We start from the raw sequence: 18,362 nt of genomic DNA, 5'->3' as shown, positions 1-18,362 counted from the left end.
TACAGGCATATTAAATTTTAATGCCTTGAGGAACCCGCACTTCACTCTCCCTAATCTTGAATTTTTTTTTATGATAAGGAAATTATACAAAATAATTCGTTGCAATGTGAATAGAAGAAAATGATCCAATAATTTTTCTTGTATTTTATATTATTAATTTTCTACGCCTAAACAAAAATATTTTCTGTTAAATATATCATATAATTAAAAGAATATTTATAATGAGATATATAAGGAGAGAACATGGCAGGACATGTCTAATTATTTCAATTTATGTATCTTACTTTCTTTTTTAGTTTGTTAAAAAAAATTACTGTACTTTTTTTTAATATTTTACAGCTCTTTAACTCTAACTTTCCACGTGGCAAATTTAAGATCATAAGATTCAAAGATATTTTGTTACATTACACATATCTTTAGTTTAAAATATAAGATTTAACAAATTTTCTTACATTTTTAAACTATATGTCCGGTCAAACTAAGATATATAAATTGAAATAGTGGCAATATGTTTGAACCAAGTATAGACATAAATAATTTTTTGTTTTTTAAAATTCAATTATATAAATGACAGTAGCAGCAAATAGGAGTACTTTTTACCAATATTGGTAAACCCCATTATTCCTTCATCCGAAATAGGCATCAACCTCTGTCCAATTTAGGATTGAGTAGTTGAGGTTGTTCAAATTTGAAGTTTCGAAATCTTTTACGATAGTTTAATGCTTGTTTCCTTGTTCTGCTCTCTGAGGTCTCTGTCTTAGCAGGCAACCGTACAAGTTTTTGAAATAAATGTATGTTTTTCTCTTTCAATTTATGTCGTTTTTAGCTGCTTTGACGTGAAACTAGAGCAAACTACAAGATAAGAATGATAGAGATTTGTAGACAGACATTTAATAGATTATTTTTTGGTTATATTAGTATTAATAATAAACATATAAAATTTTGAATAAGGATATTATAGAGAGATAATTTTATAGATTGATGCTGTTGTTCAGGGGCAGACCCAGGATTTGAGCACAGCGGGGGCACCACTATCTTTAACATAGATATATAAGCTAGTAGCGATAAAATTTAGCATGCTAGCTCCTAGAAAATTTAATGATTATGAGTCAGTGATCAAAAATATCTTTTAAAATATCAAAAACTTACTCTAATAAAATCAAGATTAAATATTCGTTAAGTAGTTCAACCAGAGTCTCAATCGCCATCGCTAAATCGACGGAGGTATGCTGCTTTGCCGAAGTGATTTTTGAAGGCACAAGCATTTTGGAGTTTTTCTATCGCTCTTTTTGAGGGGAATTTTGTTGAATTACTTATTTTAATACAAGTCAAGAAAATGATGATGCTTGTAAACTTAGTTATCATGATAAAGAATATAAATTGGCTTATTGCTAATGGAATATTTTATTCCTCTCCAATTTTCTTTAATCTTTTTATGTCTCTCTGTTACTTTTTCAAATTCTAGAAAGACGTTTCTCAAAAAAGTTTTTGACTATTTTATATAGAAGCTCTAAAGAACTAATCGTGGAGAGAAGCTTGGTTTGAAGCTTTTGAGAGAGATTTGAAGGGAGCAAAGCTAAACTAAATTCACTAAATGTACTAGTGCTAAATTATTTTTGAACTCAAAAAAGATTTAAAAAAAAGAGAGAAAAAACCAAATTGAACTCTAAATACAGAATACTAAACTACCTTCAATTCAAAGAGAAAAAAAAATAAAATGAAAAAGAGAATGCATTGCTGCAGCTAGGTCTTGAACCCAGGTCATCTTGAGAGGGAGGAGCAAATGCCACATGTTAAACCAGCTCAACAATCAAACTTTTGTATTTAACAGGTTCCGGTGACCCCTCTAATGACCATGTAGGTCCGCCTCTGCTGTTGTTATAGGTAAAATAATATAGAAATGACACCAGGTAGCCACTTTAAAAGACTGATATTTAGGATTTAGTTAGTGCATCCTGGATTTTAGTTTTTCATTTCACTTCTTGAAGTTAAGATTTTTAATTTAAAATTTCAGAAAAAAATAAGTACCGGCTTATCTCTTAATAACATATTTGAAAATGGATATCTATGCACTTGCCCCATAAAAAATTATTACGGAGAGGTAAAATATAACAAAAAAATTAATTTCAGAGAAAGGATAATTATTATAAAGAGGTCTGCTAAGACTATTTAACTTTAAATTTCTTATTTTACTTTAATACATGTTTTATAGTCATTAAAAAGTCTAATTTGTATTTAACACTACAAATTCTATGTGTTCTTTTAGTACATGCCAAATCTTTTTTCTTAAATTTCATACCTTAAGTCAAACGACATTTTACGGAGCTGCTCATATCCGATCCGACCCGCTCGTTTGCCACCGAGGTACTAGTATTTTAAACAACAACATCCCTCCTTTTTTGAACTGTTGTGTTTGATGATAATATTGTACTATTATTTTTTAAAGAACCGCTCCTATATATAATATTGCCTGTAAATATTTTATTACTGTCTAGAAGTTTATGTGTTGATATTACTGAAAGCAGAAATCTTGTGTCATTTGGACATTAGGTAGTTGCTTCATTGGGATTCTTGCATTTTTGTAATAGTGAAAGAAGCTGAGGAAACTGCTTAAAGTAATGTTTTGTTGGATTCTGAATTACTCACTTCCTTGCAATTCATTTTTGTGATAAAAGGCACACGAAAAAAGTCAGCTATCACCTGAGTTTTTTTGCACAAATTTTGAGCTCCGCTATTTGAAAGCAGCCTAATAAAAGAAGTAGCAGTGTGGGACGATATCATTGTCATCTGGATTGTACATTTTTTTCAGAAATCATGTGCAACAACAGTTCATTCATATTAAAGCATATGAATAAATTTGGACCACGACTGAGTTGTTGAGTTTCAGCTTCTGTCAGGTCTTTTTGGATTCATTAGGACAGCTCCAAAAAAAGAAGTCTTTTTGCTGAATTATTGGTGCTATTTTGCTTCTAAATTTGGAATATTTTTTGCATAGATTTCACAATGTGATCTTCTTTATGTACTTCCATTTGTCTCAGAATCTTGACCACACCCTCCTCTCACCAGAAAAAAAAGGGATAAAATTTGTATAGAAAAAGTTAATCTTTTTCTCTTTTACCTTGAGTTTCTTGAGAAAATTCCTAGGCTTTAGTTCTTACAATCAGTTGTCTCTGGAGGGTTGAATAGTTGCGATTTCAGCAATAATGAATGTAAAGCTTTGTTCTTGTTGTTGTGTTGAGCAGACATGAATGCCCTGTGGATTCAGAGATTATGGCCAGGGGCGGAGCTAGAGTTTTAGTAACGGGTTCGGCCCAACTCAGTAGCTTTAGTGCAAACCATATATTTGTCTTAAGAAATCCATTGAATAGGTACAAATTCTTACTTTAGAACCCAATAACATAAAAAAAACTAGAATCCCAAATCCCGTAACTTCAAATCCTGGCTTCGCCTCTGATTTTGCTGTCTTTGTAAAGAGAAACAGTTTTGTGTCTGTGATGTGTCTAGTGGGTTGATTTTCTTGAAAGTTTAAAGGCAAAGGTTTGGAAACTGTTTGGGGGTAATGAGTACTAGGGAAGTGAAGAAAGGGAAGCAAGAAGATAAGAGTTGTAATGTTGCTGAGAAAGTTATGGTGTCTGTTAAGGCATCAAAAGAGATACCTAAGACTGCTCTTTTGTGGGCTTTGACTCATGTTGTTCAACCTGGAGATTGCATTACACTTGTTGTGGTTGTACCTTCACAAAGTTCTGGTAATTTTTCTAACTTATTTCCATTTCCTTCAGTCTCATTGTGAAGTACTAAATCTACATTTTTTTGGTTTCTCACCCGGTGTCCGATACTCGATTTGAGGCCCGACTAATCCGGATTTGTGCCGGAAAGTCCCCTTTTGGGGGGTAAAACGCTCCTTACCAGAGGCGATTCTATTCCAGGGCTCGTTTCTATAGAGCTTTCATTAAGCATCTTTATTGAATTATAATATGCCTTGTCAAGTTAATACCCATTTCCTTGAATCAAGAGTCTATCGGAAACGGGCTCTCTATCTTTATAAGGTAGGGGTAAGGTCTGTGTACACACTAGCCTCCCCAGACCCCACTTATAGGATTACACTGGGTTTGTTGTTGTGGTCAAATTAATACCTGGTGTTTCTTGTTGTCAGTTTTTGCTGTTTCTGTGCTTCCACAGAAAAAGTCTAGCAACAGACTGTTCTAATTATATGTACATAACTTTAGTGGTTTCACACACAATTTCTAGGTAGAAAGCTGTGGGGTTTCCCCAGGTTTGCTGGAGATTGTGCCAATGGCCACCGGAAGTCAAATTCTGGAAATAGTACTGAGCAAAAGTTAGACTTAACAGATTCCTATTCTCAAATGATCCTTCAGCTCCAAGATGTTTATGATCCCACTAAGGTTAGTTCCAAAATACTTTACTTGTGCAAATTGTTATATGGTGTACTTTCACACTGTCATACTAAAAACTTGGTTTTTTCCGTCCATTTCATGTCCGCCAGATAAACGTGAAGATTAAAATTGTTTCTGGTTCACCACATGGAGCTGTGGCTGCTGAGGCAAAGAGGACTAAAGCTAATTGGGTTGTTTTGGACAAGTAAGTTTACAAGTTTTAAGAGTGTGATTCCTTGTTTATGTTCTTTTTATTCTCTATCTTCTCTAAGCTATTTGCTGATTCTTGTTTCAACTTTTCCAGACATCTCAAACATGAGAAGAAATGCTGTATGCAAGAGCTGCAGTGCAATATCGTAATAATGAAGCGATCTCAACCAAAAGTTCTCCGCCTTAATTTAGTTGGTTCACCTAAAAAGGAATCTGATGTCGCGGGCTCATTACCTTCAGAGCAAGCTCAATCATATGGAAAAGAACTAGAAAAAAATTATTCATTGGATTCTTGTAGAGGTGCATTAGTAACACCAACGAGTAGTCCAGAGATGTTCAGTGCTACTGAAGCCGGTACTTCATCAGTTTCAAGCTCTGATCCTGGAACTTCACCATTTTTGGTCACTGAAGCAAATAGGGATTTGCACAAAGCAGAGTTGTTCTCCTTAAAGGAAGATCAAGATGTGGATGATTCAAGTTCAGAGAGTGAGAGTGAAAGTCTATCTTCTTCAAGTTCAGGATTCCAATCGTCGATAGTGGACAGTGTCAATTTACATAGTCAACTCTCTCAACTCCAGGGAAGCTCACTTAGATTTTTTGACATGTCTCAAATATCTACAACCAAGTCATTGCTGGAGAAGTTGACTAAGCTTGATATAGAAGATGGTAGTGGATCCCCGAGTCCATTAACCAGAAATACACCTCTTGGCGCTCCTCCCTTGTGTTCAATATGTCAACACAAGGCGCCTGTATTTGGGAAACCTCCGAGGTGGTTCACTTATACTGAACTGGAGCTCGCAACAGGCGGATTTTCACAAGCCAATTTCTTGGCCGAGGGAGGATATGGATCTGTTCACAGAGGAGTCCTTCCAGACGGTCAAGTTGTTGCTGTCAAGCAACATAAATTGGCAAGTTCTCAAGGAGATCAAGAATTTTGCTCGGAAGTTGAAGTGCTCAGCACCGTAATGTTGTCATGTTGATAGGATTCTGCATCGAAGGCAGGAGAAGATTGCTAGTATATGAATATATATGCCATGGTTCTTTAGATTATCATCTATATGGTATGTGTACTCATGTTTCTTTATACACTCTGGTGAATGCTGATTTTGCTTCAGTCAATAAATGGACTTCTTTTAGGTTGGCAAGGTTAATTTCCAATAAATGCTGATATAGATGTGTGCTTGCAGTAATATAAGAAAACCTATCATATTTTTTCTCAATATGATTTTTCTTTGTTGATCTGATGAAATATGCTTCATTTTTCACCATTCTTGAGCCGAGGGTCTTTCGGAAACAACCTCTCTACCTTCATAAGGTAGGGGTAAAGTCTGTGTACACATCTTTTGCAGACTCCACTTGTGGGATTTCACGGAGTTTTTTGTTGTTGTTATTGTTGTTGTTTTGATCTGTTGATATATGAATTGTATCAAATTAAAGTGACAGTAGAGATGTACTGTTTGGATATGTAGAGCATGTACTTAGATGTAATTTCGATTTAAACCCGGAAACCCATATATGGTGATATAAGAAGTAGAACTTGCACTAAAGAAAAGTTATAGACACAAAAAGATTCATAAAAGGTGTTGTTAATGGTTTGTTCATTTCACTTTAAGATTGGTCTTTTGCCTTTATGTATTACTTTACATCATTTTCTGGTATTTACAGGACATAATAGGGAACCTTTGGAGTGGTCTGCACGTCAAAAGATTGCAGTTGGAGCTGCACGTGGTTTGCGATATCTTCATGAAGAGTGCAGAGTGGGATGCATTGTCCACAGGGACATGAGACCCAACAACATTCTCATCACACATGACTTTGAACCACTAGTACGGAAAATCTCTTACTCAGAAGCATTTCTTTTAGTTGTATCCTTGATATAGATGGCAGGGGCGAAGCTACATTGTTAGAAGGGTGGTCAAATTGACCACCCTTCGTTGAAAAACTATACTGTGTATATAGGTAAAGTTTTAGGTTTTAAAGGTATACAACATATATTGAACACTCTTTGTCGGAGAATTTTTTTCACTTCTTTCAAGTTTGAACACACTTGGAGAAATTCTTGGCTTCGCCACTGATAGCTGGTCACATCATTTATATATATTCTAATCTCTCCAAGCTCAATTGATATAGATGGACTATAATAAACAAACATTTTTCTAGAGCTTCTCCATTGTTTTTCAAGCGACTGATTGGAAGACGAAAACAATAAAAGAAGCAACACCTTTGAGATGAAAGCAACTTTGTTAGCATCAAATGTCATATAACAATTTCTTAAACTCAATGCATGCTGTTTTAGAACTCTTAACAAGCAGATGTATTGTGGACCTCTTTGGTGAGACAAAATGAAATGAGTGGATAAAATAGGCAAGTAGTCTTTATAATATGCAATACAATTTTGAAAGCTATCTCCTTGAGTTTTGACTACTAGAGTATTCTCACTTGCATCCTTTGCTTATCATCCTCTTGTTGACATATCATTTTTGTTTTCACTTGTTTCTTATAAATATGACACTTGATTGCTTTTGAAGTTTAAAAATGAGTTGCTTTTGTTGCATTACAGTGCTTTAGATGTCTACATTTTGTTGAAGCAGCACTTGAACTGTATTAATCTTGCTTCACCTTTGTTTCTAGGTCGGAGATTTTGGTTTGTCTAGATCGCAACCAGATGGTGATGCAGGTGTTGAAACGAGAGTACTCGGAATGTTTGGGTTAGGCCTTGAAAAATTATTTGTATTTTACTTTTAATATGCAATTGGAAGGGAAGTAACCGGTAAAGTTGCTGCCATGTGACCAGGAGGTCACGGCTTCGAGCTGTGAAAACAGCCTCTTGCAGAAATGTAGGGTAAGGTTGCATACCATAGATCCTAGGGGTCCGGCCCATCCCCTAACCTCCCGCATAGCGGGAGCTTACTGCACTGGGCTGCCATTTTTTTTTTAATATGCAATTGCAGAAACATTAAACTTATTTTCTGTAATTAGGTACTTGGCTCCCGAGTATACTCAAAGTGGCCAGATTACTGAAAAAGCTGATGTTTACTCACTTGGAGTGGTGCTCGTAGAGCTTGTAACTGGTCGAAAAGCAGTGGATATTACCCGGCCTAAGGGCCAGCAGTGTCTCACAGAATGGGTATACTTCAACACCTTATTATGCATCTTTCAGTTGTGGTTTGAGGAATAGTACAGCTATGCAGGTGCCTCGTCTCTTTTTCCCTTAAAAAATCCGTGATTTTTTCATTCAATTATTTTCAGGCACGTCCATTGTTGGAAGAATGTGCAATCGATGAGCTAATAGATCCCCGACTAGGAAGCAGCTACTCAGAGCACGAGGTGTATTGCATGTTGCATGCTGCATCTTTGTGCATACGACGAGATCCTCTGGCTAGGCCTCGCATGTCTCAGGTAAATTAAGTGTTACTTATAACTTTGTATTATCCTTTTACCAGCAGCAAAATGTGAATCAGCTATGTCTGGTTTCTCATGTATTTTTTGTTTTTGTGTCAGGTGCTTAGAATTCTTGAAGGTGACCTGATAATGGAATCTGGCCAATTGTCTACAACACCTAGGTATGATGTGGGAAGCCAAAGTGGAAGGATTTTGTCTGATCACTACATGCAGTATCAGAGGTACAGTGACTCAATACTAAACGATGGGTTGGAGGGATTAAGTCCAAAACTCTCATTTGACAAAAGGAGCCCCTCTATTATTTGGGATAGGGATAATCAGAGGACTGCATTTTCAGGTCATCTATAAATTGCTTGGTACTGACTCTTGTGAACAAAGATATATTTGCTGCTTTATCAATTATCAGCAGATCAAGCCAGGCAGTTCTGATCTTAACAATTACCACCTGTCTACTTCTGTTGTATCTTAACAAAACGTTAGGTTTTCGAGGCATTGGATTCTCACTAATGTTCCGCTTAGGCCACCATAGGCACCTTCACTAGGATCAACAGCCATATATTTCCATCCACGGTATAGAAGTGAGGCATATTAGTGCAAGGCTTGTATTGCCACTTGTCTACTTCTGTCATATCTCAACGAAACGTTAGGTTTTGAGGCATTGGATTCTCACTAATGTTTGCATTTCCGCTTAGTCCACCATAGGATCAACAGCACTGTCTTTCATTCCTTTGTGGCTCGAACCAAACATTATGGTCAAAAGTGGAGCGGTTGTTCTACCAGTAGAGCAATCCTCGCTCGTCTGTGATTGTTTCGAGACAACAAACTCACATTTGTGCAAACGCCAAGCTTACAAGGAACTGTTCTCGCGTCCCAATTGCTAAATATTATCTGGCCTGCTAGTCCTACACGTATCACTTAGTTACCTGTACTAAAATTCTTAATTGTTTTCTTAGTCAATATAAAAAGTTACACTCGGGACTTATAGTGAAAGTTCACTCTCTTTTAAGAAGATACAAGTGCAATCATGCTTGCATTAAGGTAGGTTGTTTAGATCACACTTCTTGGGTGCGGTGAACGCTATATGAACGCGAGATGTCTTGTGCACGGGGCAACCTTTTTACAAGTGCAATCATGCTCACTATGCACCATGTACAAGTTGAACTTTCATTACCGATGTCAAAAGTATCCAACTTTCACTATGCAAACCGTACTTCATTTACCACACAAACTTCTTTAAATATTCTACAGTTTACAAATAGACTAGGTTACTTGAGATTATTGTAGTTGATGGAAGGGCGTGAAGAAGAGGGTAGACGTAAATGCAAGGACGGGAATTTAGCAGAGACATAAATCCAGTATTTACACCAAACAAGATTCAGAGTTTAAGTGACGTGCAATAATTAAACCATGGGAAGATTAAAGTTTATTTAAAATAAACAAATTATATATTCATGAAATTAGTACAAAAACTGCGTGAAGGTCAATTTTCCCCAAATGAGCATGTCCTAAAAGCACCAAGAGCGAATCAAACCATAGTGGAAGAGAACAGGCTTTGGCTCAATCCATGGCATTATATATACTGCATAAGTAAATTGGACATAGAGAAGACTATCGATACTAGTCTCAGCTAGCTCAAATGTTGGTGTTTTAAAGCCATTTTCGTTTCAGTTTTACTTGGAGAGACATAATATTATGCACCGTATTGTTTCGACGGTTTAGCACAAGCTGCACATATCAAAAGAAAGTTGACTACTATCTTATGTTTCACCAGGTCATTCTCTAAGTGGAGCAACATTCAATGAATGGAACAATACAAGATAGAGTAAAAATGATTATGAGATTAAAACTTACTCACACTTGTGCTATATTCGATTCGTATTTCAAATATAAAGAAGAAAAGCACCACTATTTACAGATTTCTTACAAAAGCCAGAGATTTAAACACATCCTATGTCCACTCATAGTCCAAGCAAATTGATTCTTCAGCGCAATCTTTGTAGTAAAAAAGAAAAAGAGAAAATCCAACCTAAATCAATCCAACGCTACTAGTATCAAAGGCGTGAAGGATCTGTCTTTACAAACTTGGAATGGACTTGGCTCGAATAAACTGCTTGAGAATGGCTTTCTCATCATCAGTGCGCCTTTTCTCCTCGGGATCTTTTGGCTTAAGTTTTCTCTTTTCTTCCAATATCCACTTAAATAGTTCACGCTGTTGTTCTCCTGAAATTGGTTCATGAACAATAGCAGGCAGCACAGGAGGTGCTGCAGTAATAGCAGCTGCTGATGAAACTGAATTACTAGGACTATCAGACACTTCTCCTGCATCAGTTCCCACATCTTTCCTTTTGGTCCTCAAGACAAGATAAGCTACACAAATTACAAAAAAAAGTGCATGTTAATGTGCCGTGAATGTAAAAGCAAGATGAGTTATCGAATTAGAATTGGAAAGACACTGCAGCACAGCTCCAAAGAATGTAAAGAATGCACGAGCGACAAAAGAATACAGGTTAACTTATCATCAGAGTCACACATCTTTCCAGAAGATAACACGTGACATTGAACTAAGATATGAGAAGTAACAAAGCCCCATCTTCTGACTTGTTGTAACAAACAAAAACAATTCACTTCTCAGAAAATGAATATGCTCATACATATATAAAGTGTTTGCTACTTCTCCGTCAGAGTCATATCCCTTACAGCACAAACTTTAGCTAAAGAAATATAGTGAAAGACAAAGAGAATCTACTTGCAGCAAAGCACAATACAGAATAAAGACTGTCCACCACTCAGAGTATAAGTTAGATATACTATGATCTCTTGATGTCGGAACTGAACCAATTGAGATACTGAAAATATAGACCGAAGCATATAGTGCAGAAGGACTATAAGCCACTAGATAAGATCTAAATAGAAGGCTATCCAGTTCTCCACATTTCCAACTTGAATACAATCACCAAGTGAACCACCAAGTAAAAGTGTATACAAGATTTCAGATTCTTTTCTCTTTCTAAAGTACAATGTGGCTTTGATTAGAAAATTTATCAAGTGAAAAGCTCTGAGTTTCTCATTTCAGTACAATCTGTGTTTTTCTTTTTTTCGGTTACAGGAAGCAAATGGTAGACTGGAGGAGTGAAAACAAAAGAGTGGATCCACTAGTTTATATAAATGTCAAATTCTATCAGAGTACGCCTCTATCCAACAGCAATCAAATTTTAAAGACGGCAATACTATGTCCACCACAAACAACCTAAGAAGCAGTAGAAGTTCCATGTCATAACATTGTCAATACCACCAGGATCCCATTTAAGCTTTCAGTTAAAGCTGAAACAACCACAAAACATTCAAATGAAAAAGGAAGAGAACTCTATCAGACAACTAATACCAGGAAAGCGATGAGTGAATTCAAGGACGAGAGGAGTTGCATTCCTTGTCTCATATCACAGAGGAGTAGCATTTAGGGAAGCAGGTGTAGTATTTGGAAGCACCCACTACCCTCAGCTCGAAACGAGTATATAGATGAGCAATTTTACACACACACACACACACTAAATTCGCACCATCACAAAATGGTAACTGGTGTGGAAAAAAATAGGATGATTATGGAGAATAAAAGGTTTAGCTTGAGGCGTGTCAAGGACACTGTCCTTAAGGATATTTCGCCCACACAAAGATGAATAATATTAGGCGTATCCCCCAGGATTCAACAAGCTCTTCTAGTATAACTAGGAGCAGAAACAACAAAGATTTATAAGAAGAAAACCCAGCACAAAAGAAAGAAGAAGAAAAGTTTTACTAATTTCACTACTTTTCTGTTTTGAAGATGAAGAGGTATATATAGTCTAAAACAGAAGTAGACTCTCTGTTCCATATTAGAGGTTGTTCAAGGAAAACATAAACCATCAGAAACGTTCAAAAAACTATACGTTAAGTATTAAAGCCATTAAGATTAGGCATTGATTTTTCAATACAAACGTTATTGACTTTTCAATAACGTACAGATCAATACTAATGAGCATTCAATTTTTAAATTTATATTATCCCAAATTGAATTCAAAATTAACTAATTTTCTGTTACAAATATTTTAAAAATAATTACTATCATAATGACTCATTAATATAATAGTAAGAAAATGAACCTAGACATAATTTTAGAATATTTCTTTTTTGAGATATCAAAAGTATTTTTCTATCAATCCCCCACATATCTCAAAAAGATATAAAAATAATAATAATAATAATAATAATAAAATAATTTGCTGGGTTTCACAAATGAGCATAATGCGTCGAATCTGGTGTCTCTTGGACTATGAACCAGACCTAGATAAAATAAGATTAAACTTACAGAACAAATGGTGAAGTTTAGAACTTCTACGAACCAAGAATTCTTTTGTAAGTTTAGTGTCTTATCTATCACATTATACCCGCACACACTTTGTTGTTTGTCGCGGTTTTGCGCTAATAGGCCATGCGTGCGCCTGGTTTTCATGAGTGCTCTAGAAATTTTTTGCCATAAATTTCATAGGAGCGGCCCCACTCCACACTCATATAGGTCCATCCATCAAGTGTATTCTACAACACAATACACCACCTATAAAAGGCTATGGATTAATAGATTAAGAGTTTAATAACTCAGCCTCTCATTCCTTGCAGACTTGCACTATATACACACATACACCATAGGAAGGGATATAATTTAATAGTGCACATTTGATAAACTAATGACTTGTTATTACCCATATGAACCTACTTCATGGGATCTCCAATCACATAGGTTGGGTTACCATCATAGTTGATATAACTCAAATTGGCAAAAGTCCCATTCCCCTCGATGTTTCGGATATTAATTTTCTTCCCAAAGGTTTAGTCAGAGGATTGGCCAAATTCATTTTTGACTTCACATAATCTATTGAAATAATTCCATCTTTCAGCAGCTGCTTTATCACATTATGTCTCAATCTGATATGTCTACTCTTCCCATTAAAGGATTTATTTTTAGCAATGGCTATTGCAGCTTGGCAATCACAATGCATCGACACAGAAGGTGTCGGTTTTATTCCTAGTGGAATACTCGCCAAAAGGTTCTTTAACCACTCGGCCTCATTGCCAGCTAATTCCAATTCCACAAACTCAGATTCCATGGTAGATCTAGCTATTATTGTTTGTTTAGCTGATTTCCATGCCACAACACCCCCACCGAGGGTGAACACATAACCACTAGTGGATTTTGTCTCATCTGAATCAGAGATCCAGTTAGCATCACTGTATCCTTCTAGTACAGTGGGAAATCCACTATATTTAATACCATAGCTCATGGTACCTCTCAAATACTTCATTACTCTTACTAATGCATTCCAATGATCATGACTCGGGTTTTGAGTATATCTACTCAATCTACACACAGCATATGCAATTTCAGGTCTAGTAAAATTCATCAAATGCATTAGACTACCAATAACTTGAGCATATTTATTTTGATCTATAGAATCTCCCTCATTCTTTTTTAATTGACTACTAGCATCATAAGGAGTGCTTACAGGTACCACATCAAAATTAGCAATTTTTTTAAGAATTCTTTCAACATAATGTTCTTGAGTCAACATCAAACTATTGTCATCTCTTATAATTTTCATGCCTAAAATAACACTAGCTTCTCCCATGTCTTTCATCTCAAAATTAGAAGACAAGAAAAATTTAGTTTTATGTACCAAATCAAGGCTAGAACTAAAAATAAGCATGTCATCCACATAAAGGCAAATAATAACACATGTACCATCTACACATTTTGTATAAACACATTTATCTACTTCAATTGATGAAAAACCATCATTAATCAATACTTGATCAAATTTTTCATGCCACTGTTTAGGTGCTTGCTTTAGACCATATAAAGATTTTAACAATTTACATACTTTATTTTCTTGCCCAGACACTATACAACCCTCAGGTTGCTCCATGTAAATTTCCTCTTCCAAATCACCATTTAAAAATGCAGTTTTAACATCCATTTGGTGAATAAAAAATTTATAAATAGAAGCCAAGGCAAGTAAAACACGAATCGAGGAAATTCTAGTTACAGGAGCATAAATGTCAAAATAATCAATATTTTGCTTTTGGGTAAAACCTTTTGCAACAAGTCTAGCTTTGTATTTATCAATGGAACCATCCGGATTGAGTTTCTTCTTAAAAATCCATTTACAACCAATGGGTTTTAGCTCCCGGAGGTAAATCTACCAAAATACAAGTTTTATTTTGTAAAATTGAATTTAATTCTACATCAATAGCTTCTTTCCAAAATGAGGCATCATACGAAGAAATAGCTTCAGAATATGTTAAAGGATCATTATCCACAAGATAAGTATCAAAATCATTACCAAGAGATTTTTCTTTCCTTGGTCTTTTGCTTCTTCTTAAATCCTCACTTTCAAAATCATTTTGAACAATTGGAACATGTGAAATATTATCGCTTGGAATAATAGGAGCATCGGAATTTTTTTCAAATTTTAAAGGAAAAATATTCTAAAAAAATACAGCATTTTTTGTTTCAACAATAGTATTGTTTTCAAGTACATTACTTTTGACTACTAAAAATCTATATGTTGCACTGCTTTCAGCATACCCAATAAACATACAATCAGATGTTTTAGATCCTATCTTTCTTTTCTTAGGATCGGGTAGCATTACTTTAGCAAGGCACCCCCACACTTTCAAATATTTCAAATTAGGGGGATAGCCTTTCCACAGCTCATAAGGAGTTTTACCTGTTTTCTTATAAGGAATCCTATTTTGTAAATGACAAGCAGATAAAATGGCTTCACCCCAAAGATTATCCGGAGCACCAGAACTAACAATCATACTATTCATCATTTCTTTTAAAGTCCTATTTTTTCTTTCCGCTACACCATTTGATTGTGGAGAATATGACGGAGTTATCTCGTGAATTATACCTTCTTTCTCACAATAATCATTCAACAAAATAAATTCACCACCTCTATCGGATCTAACTCTTTTGATTTTCTTATCTAATTGATTTTCTACTTCAGATTTATAAATTAAAAACTTATCAAAAGCTTCATCTTTATTTCTCAACAAATAAACTTTTGTACATATAGAAAAATCGTCTATAAAAGTCACATAATATTTTTTCCCTCCTCTAGTCATTGTTTGTTTCAAGTCTCCTAGATCAGTATGAATTAAATTTAATAATTCAGATTCTCTAAATACTAAAGCACATGATTTCTTAGTTTGTTTAGCTTCTGCACAATCTTCACACTTATCAATATTCGAAAAATTAATATTTGAAATAAGACCTTCAAGATGCATTTTCTTAATATAAGATAAACTAACATGTCCTAATCTAGCATGTCATAAATTAAAAGAATCAATCAAGTAAGCAGAAGTACTAGCATTTTCATTCATAACATTGAGTACAAACAAGCCATGGTTATAATAACCCTTGCCAACAAAATTATTATTCTTGGTCAACACGACCTTATCAGATTCAAAAGAAACCTTCACTCCCACTTTTCCTAATAATCCCACAGAGACCAAATTGGCTCGGATACTAGGAACATGCAACACGTTATTCAATGCCAAAGTTTTGCCAGATGTGAGTTTGAGAAGAACTTTGCCTTTTCCAAGAACTTGAGTAGTTCTTGAGTCACCAAGATAGACAACTTCTTCTCCCTCCTCAACTTGGGTGTAAGACACAAAGTCTTTTTTGTTAGCACATATGTGCCTAGTGGCACCAGAATCTAACACCCAATCTTTCACATTGGCCACAAGGTTAACTTGGGAAATAACCGCAACAATTATATCATCCACTTTGGCTTCAGTCAAATTTACTTTAGCTTAGTGGGATTGTCATTCCCAACCCTTTTTCGACATTGAGCAACATATTGGCCAGATTTGCCACACACAAAGCAGTTGCTTTTTTCCTTGAAGGTTTGATTGTTAGTTTTGGGCTTATAACCATTTCTTTCGTCGTACCTGTTACTTGATTTTCTCTGACAGTTGTTGTCCTCCACAAGGCTGCTTCTAGTTGCAATTTCTTTTCCTTTGTCAACAACAGCATGCTTGCGGTTAAAATTATCTCCACCAAAAACCTCAATTTTTGAAACATCCGGAAAAGGTTTGGCACATGTAATTGGTGATGGAACATCAACAGAAACAGTTGGTGCAGCAGGTGCAGTAGCATCAACAGCAACATTAGCAGCGTTATTCTCCATAATAACTATGTGAAAATATCCTTAAGATTGTTGGAAAAAATAGGATGATTATGGAGAATAAGAGGTTTAGCTTGAGGCGTGTCAAGGACACTGTCCTTAAGGATATTTCGCCCACACCGAGATGAATAATATTAGGCGTATCCCCCAAGATTCAACAAGCTCTTCTAGTATAACTAGGAGCAGAAACAACAACGATTTATAAGAAGAAAACCCAGCACAAAAGAAAGAAGAAGAAAAGTTTTACTAATTTCACTACTTTTCTGTTTTGAAGATGAAGAGGTATATATAGTCTAAAACAGAAGTAGACTCTCTGTTCCATATTAGAGGTTGTTCAAGGAAAACATAAACCATCAGAAACGTTCAAAAAACTATACGTTAAGTATTAAAGCCATTAAGATTAGGCACTGATTTTTCAATACAAACGTTATTGACTTTTCAATAACGTACAGATCAATACTAATGAGCATTCAATTTTTAAATTTATATTATCCCAAATTGAATTCAAAATTAACTAATTTTCTGTTACAAATATTTTAAAAATAATTACTATCATAATGACTCATTAATATAATAGTAAGAAAATGAACCTAGACATAATATTAGAATATTTCTTTTTTGAGATATCAAAAGTATTTTTCTATCAATTGGTGCATACAATAGCCCTATGCACCAATTGACCTAACATTAAGGATCTATCCTGCTTAAACCAAAAAATCCACAAAACTGGGCGCTAGTTGAAAGTGAAAGAGCGCGAATATGTATATTCAAGCAAGGATCAAAGGTAGGAGATTGAATAGTATATACAGTTTTAAGAAAGTAGAAAAAAGCAAGGGAGTCAGATAGGAACCTCCAACAGACAAATTGACAGCCAAGATCATAGGCCAAAGGAACTTGTAGCGCCGGACAAAAGATTCCTTAGGCGGCAGCGGAGGTGGAGGCGCCGCCACACTTCCTCCTACTGACGTCATCGATGATGAAGAAGAAGGTGGAAAATTTGCCGGAGTAGATCCTTGTAGTTGTTGATTTTGCTTCAGCTGAGCTGTAATACAAAGTATACAAGAATCAATGTCACTATCCAAATAAGCAAATCAATCAAATAATATTTCAAAGTGTCTCTCAATTCGAAACTAGTTCTGCAGTTAAAATTAAACTATTTTTACAGGAACAGTTAAAATTACCAATTTATCTGAACTCGGAACTGGCTACATGTGAATATCTGAAGAAACAGTACGGGGAAAAGGAAAAAGGAACTATAATATTATTCTCCATTTGCGAGTTTCGATATGTGACTTGACTAAAAAGATTCTTACCTCGTTAAGAGATTAATCCTAAATCTATTTTCTATTTATATATATATAAGAAGAGAAGCAAAGAAATGTTATATTGACAAGTGGCATAATATTAAATTGATATATATAATTTTTTGAATAATTCTTCAATTTTGTAGAGTTTCAAATTTATTTATTGTTGTATAGCACACGTTTGTTTTCAGAATTTAAAATTTCAGAGTTCTTAATTTTTTTTAAAAATAATTTATTTTACATGGCACCATTAAATGACACATTTTTTTCTCTAAAAAAGAAAATTTATTTATAATTTGTATATTTAGATACCACCGTAGGCATATAAAATTTATTGAAATTAAATCCATAAAATATTTTGGACTATATTTTAAATTCAACATATTTTAACTCAAATAATTTTATTGGGCTAATATAATTGAATTAATTATATAAGTCCAGTATATATGGATTAAATAAATAGGTCCAAATTTAGTAGGCTAATCCATTTAATTGGGCTACAAGTGATGAACAAACTTTATTAAGCCCAAGATGACATCTTCCTAGAGGCCCAGTGCCACGTGTCTATTTATATATATAAGAAGAGAGGCAAAGAAATATTATATTGACAAGTGACATAATATTAAATTGATATATATAAATTTTTTGGATAATTCTCCAATTTTGTAGAGTTTCAAATTTATTTGTTGTTGTATAGCACACGTTTGTTTTCAGAATTTAAAATTTCAGAGTTTTTAATTTTTTTTAAAAAATAATTTATTTTACATGGCACCATTAAATGACACATTTTTTTCTCTAAAAAAGAAAATTTATTTGTAATTTGTATATTT

The 18,362-nt window shown here is 34.7% G+C and overlaps 1 protein-coding gene and 1 pseudogene across 3 annotated transcripts; one reads left to right on the top strand and one right to left on the bottom strand.

Annotated features, from left to right (window-relative positions):
* Positions 1-2,737: 2,737 nt before the first annotated feature.
* On the top strand, positions 2,738-8,437 carry LOC107822605 (inactive protein kinase SELMODRAFT_444075-like; annotated as a pseudogene).
* A 1,387-nt stretch (positions 8,438-9,824) lies between these two features.
* On the bottom strand, positions 9,825-17,543 carry LOC107822604 (uncharacterized). Of its 3 annotated transcripts, none has more exons than XM_016649150.2 (3): positions 17,410-17,543; positions 17,079-17,270; positions 9,825-10,373 (listed from the first exon to the last, which is right to left on the bottom strand). In XM_016649150.2, the coding sequence occupies exons 2-3, from the start codon at positions 17,197-17,199 to the stop codon at positions 10,081-10,083; spliced, it is 414 nt and encodes a 137-aa protein (XP_016504636.1). In that variant the 5' UTR covers positions 17,200-17,270; positions 17,410-17,543; the 3' UTR covers positions 9,825-10,080. The 3 variants fall into 3 exon arrangements, with proteins under 3 accessions (XP_016504636.1, XP_016504635.1, XP_075097157.1); XM_016649149.2 differs by lacking the exon at positions 17,410-17,543 and adding an exon at positions 15,993-16,404 and having other exon boundaries at positions 17,079-17,385; XM_075241056.1 differs by lacking the exon at positions 17,410-17,543 and having other exon boundaries at positions 17,079-17,378.
* Positions 17,544-18,362: the final 819 nt, after the last annotated feature.

Source organism: Nicotiana tabacum, chromosome 20 (assembly GCF_000715075.1).
Source record: "Nicotiana tabacum cultivar K326 chromosome 20, ASM71507v2, whole genome shotgun sequence".
Classification (NCBI taxonomy): Eukaryota; Viridiplantae; Streptophyta; class Magnoliopsida; order Solanales; family Solanaceae; genus Nicotiana; species Nicotiana tabacum.
Note: the sequence above shows the minus strand (reverse complement) of the source record. Positions and strands in the feature narration are given on the sequence as shown.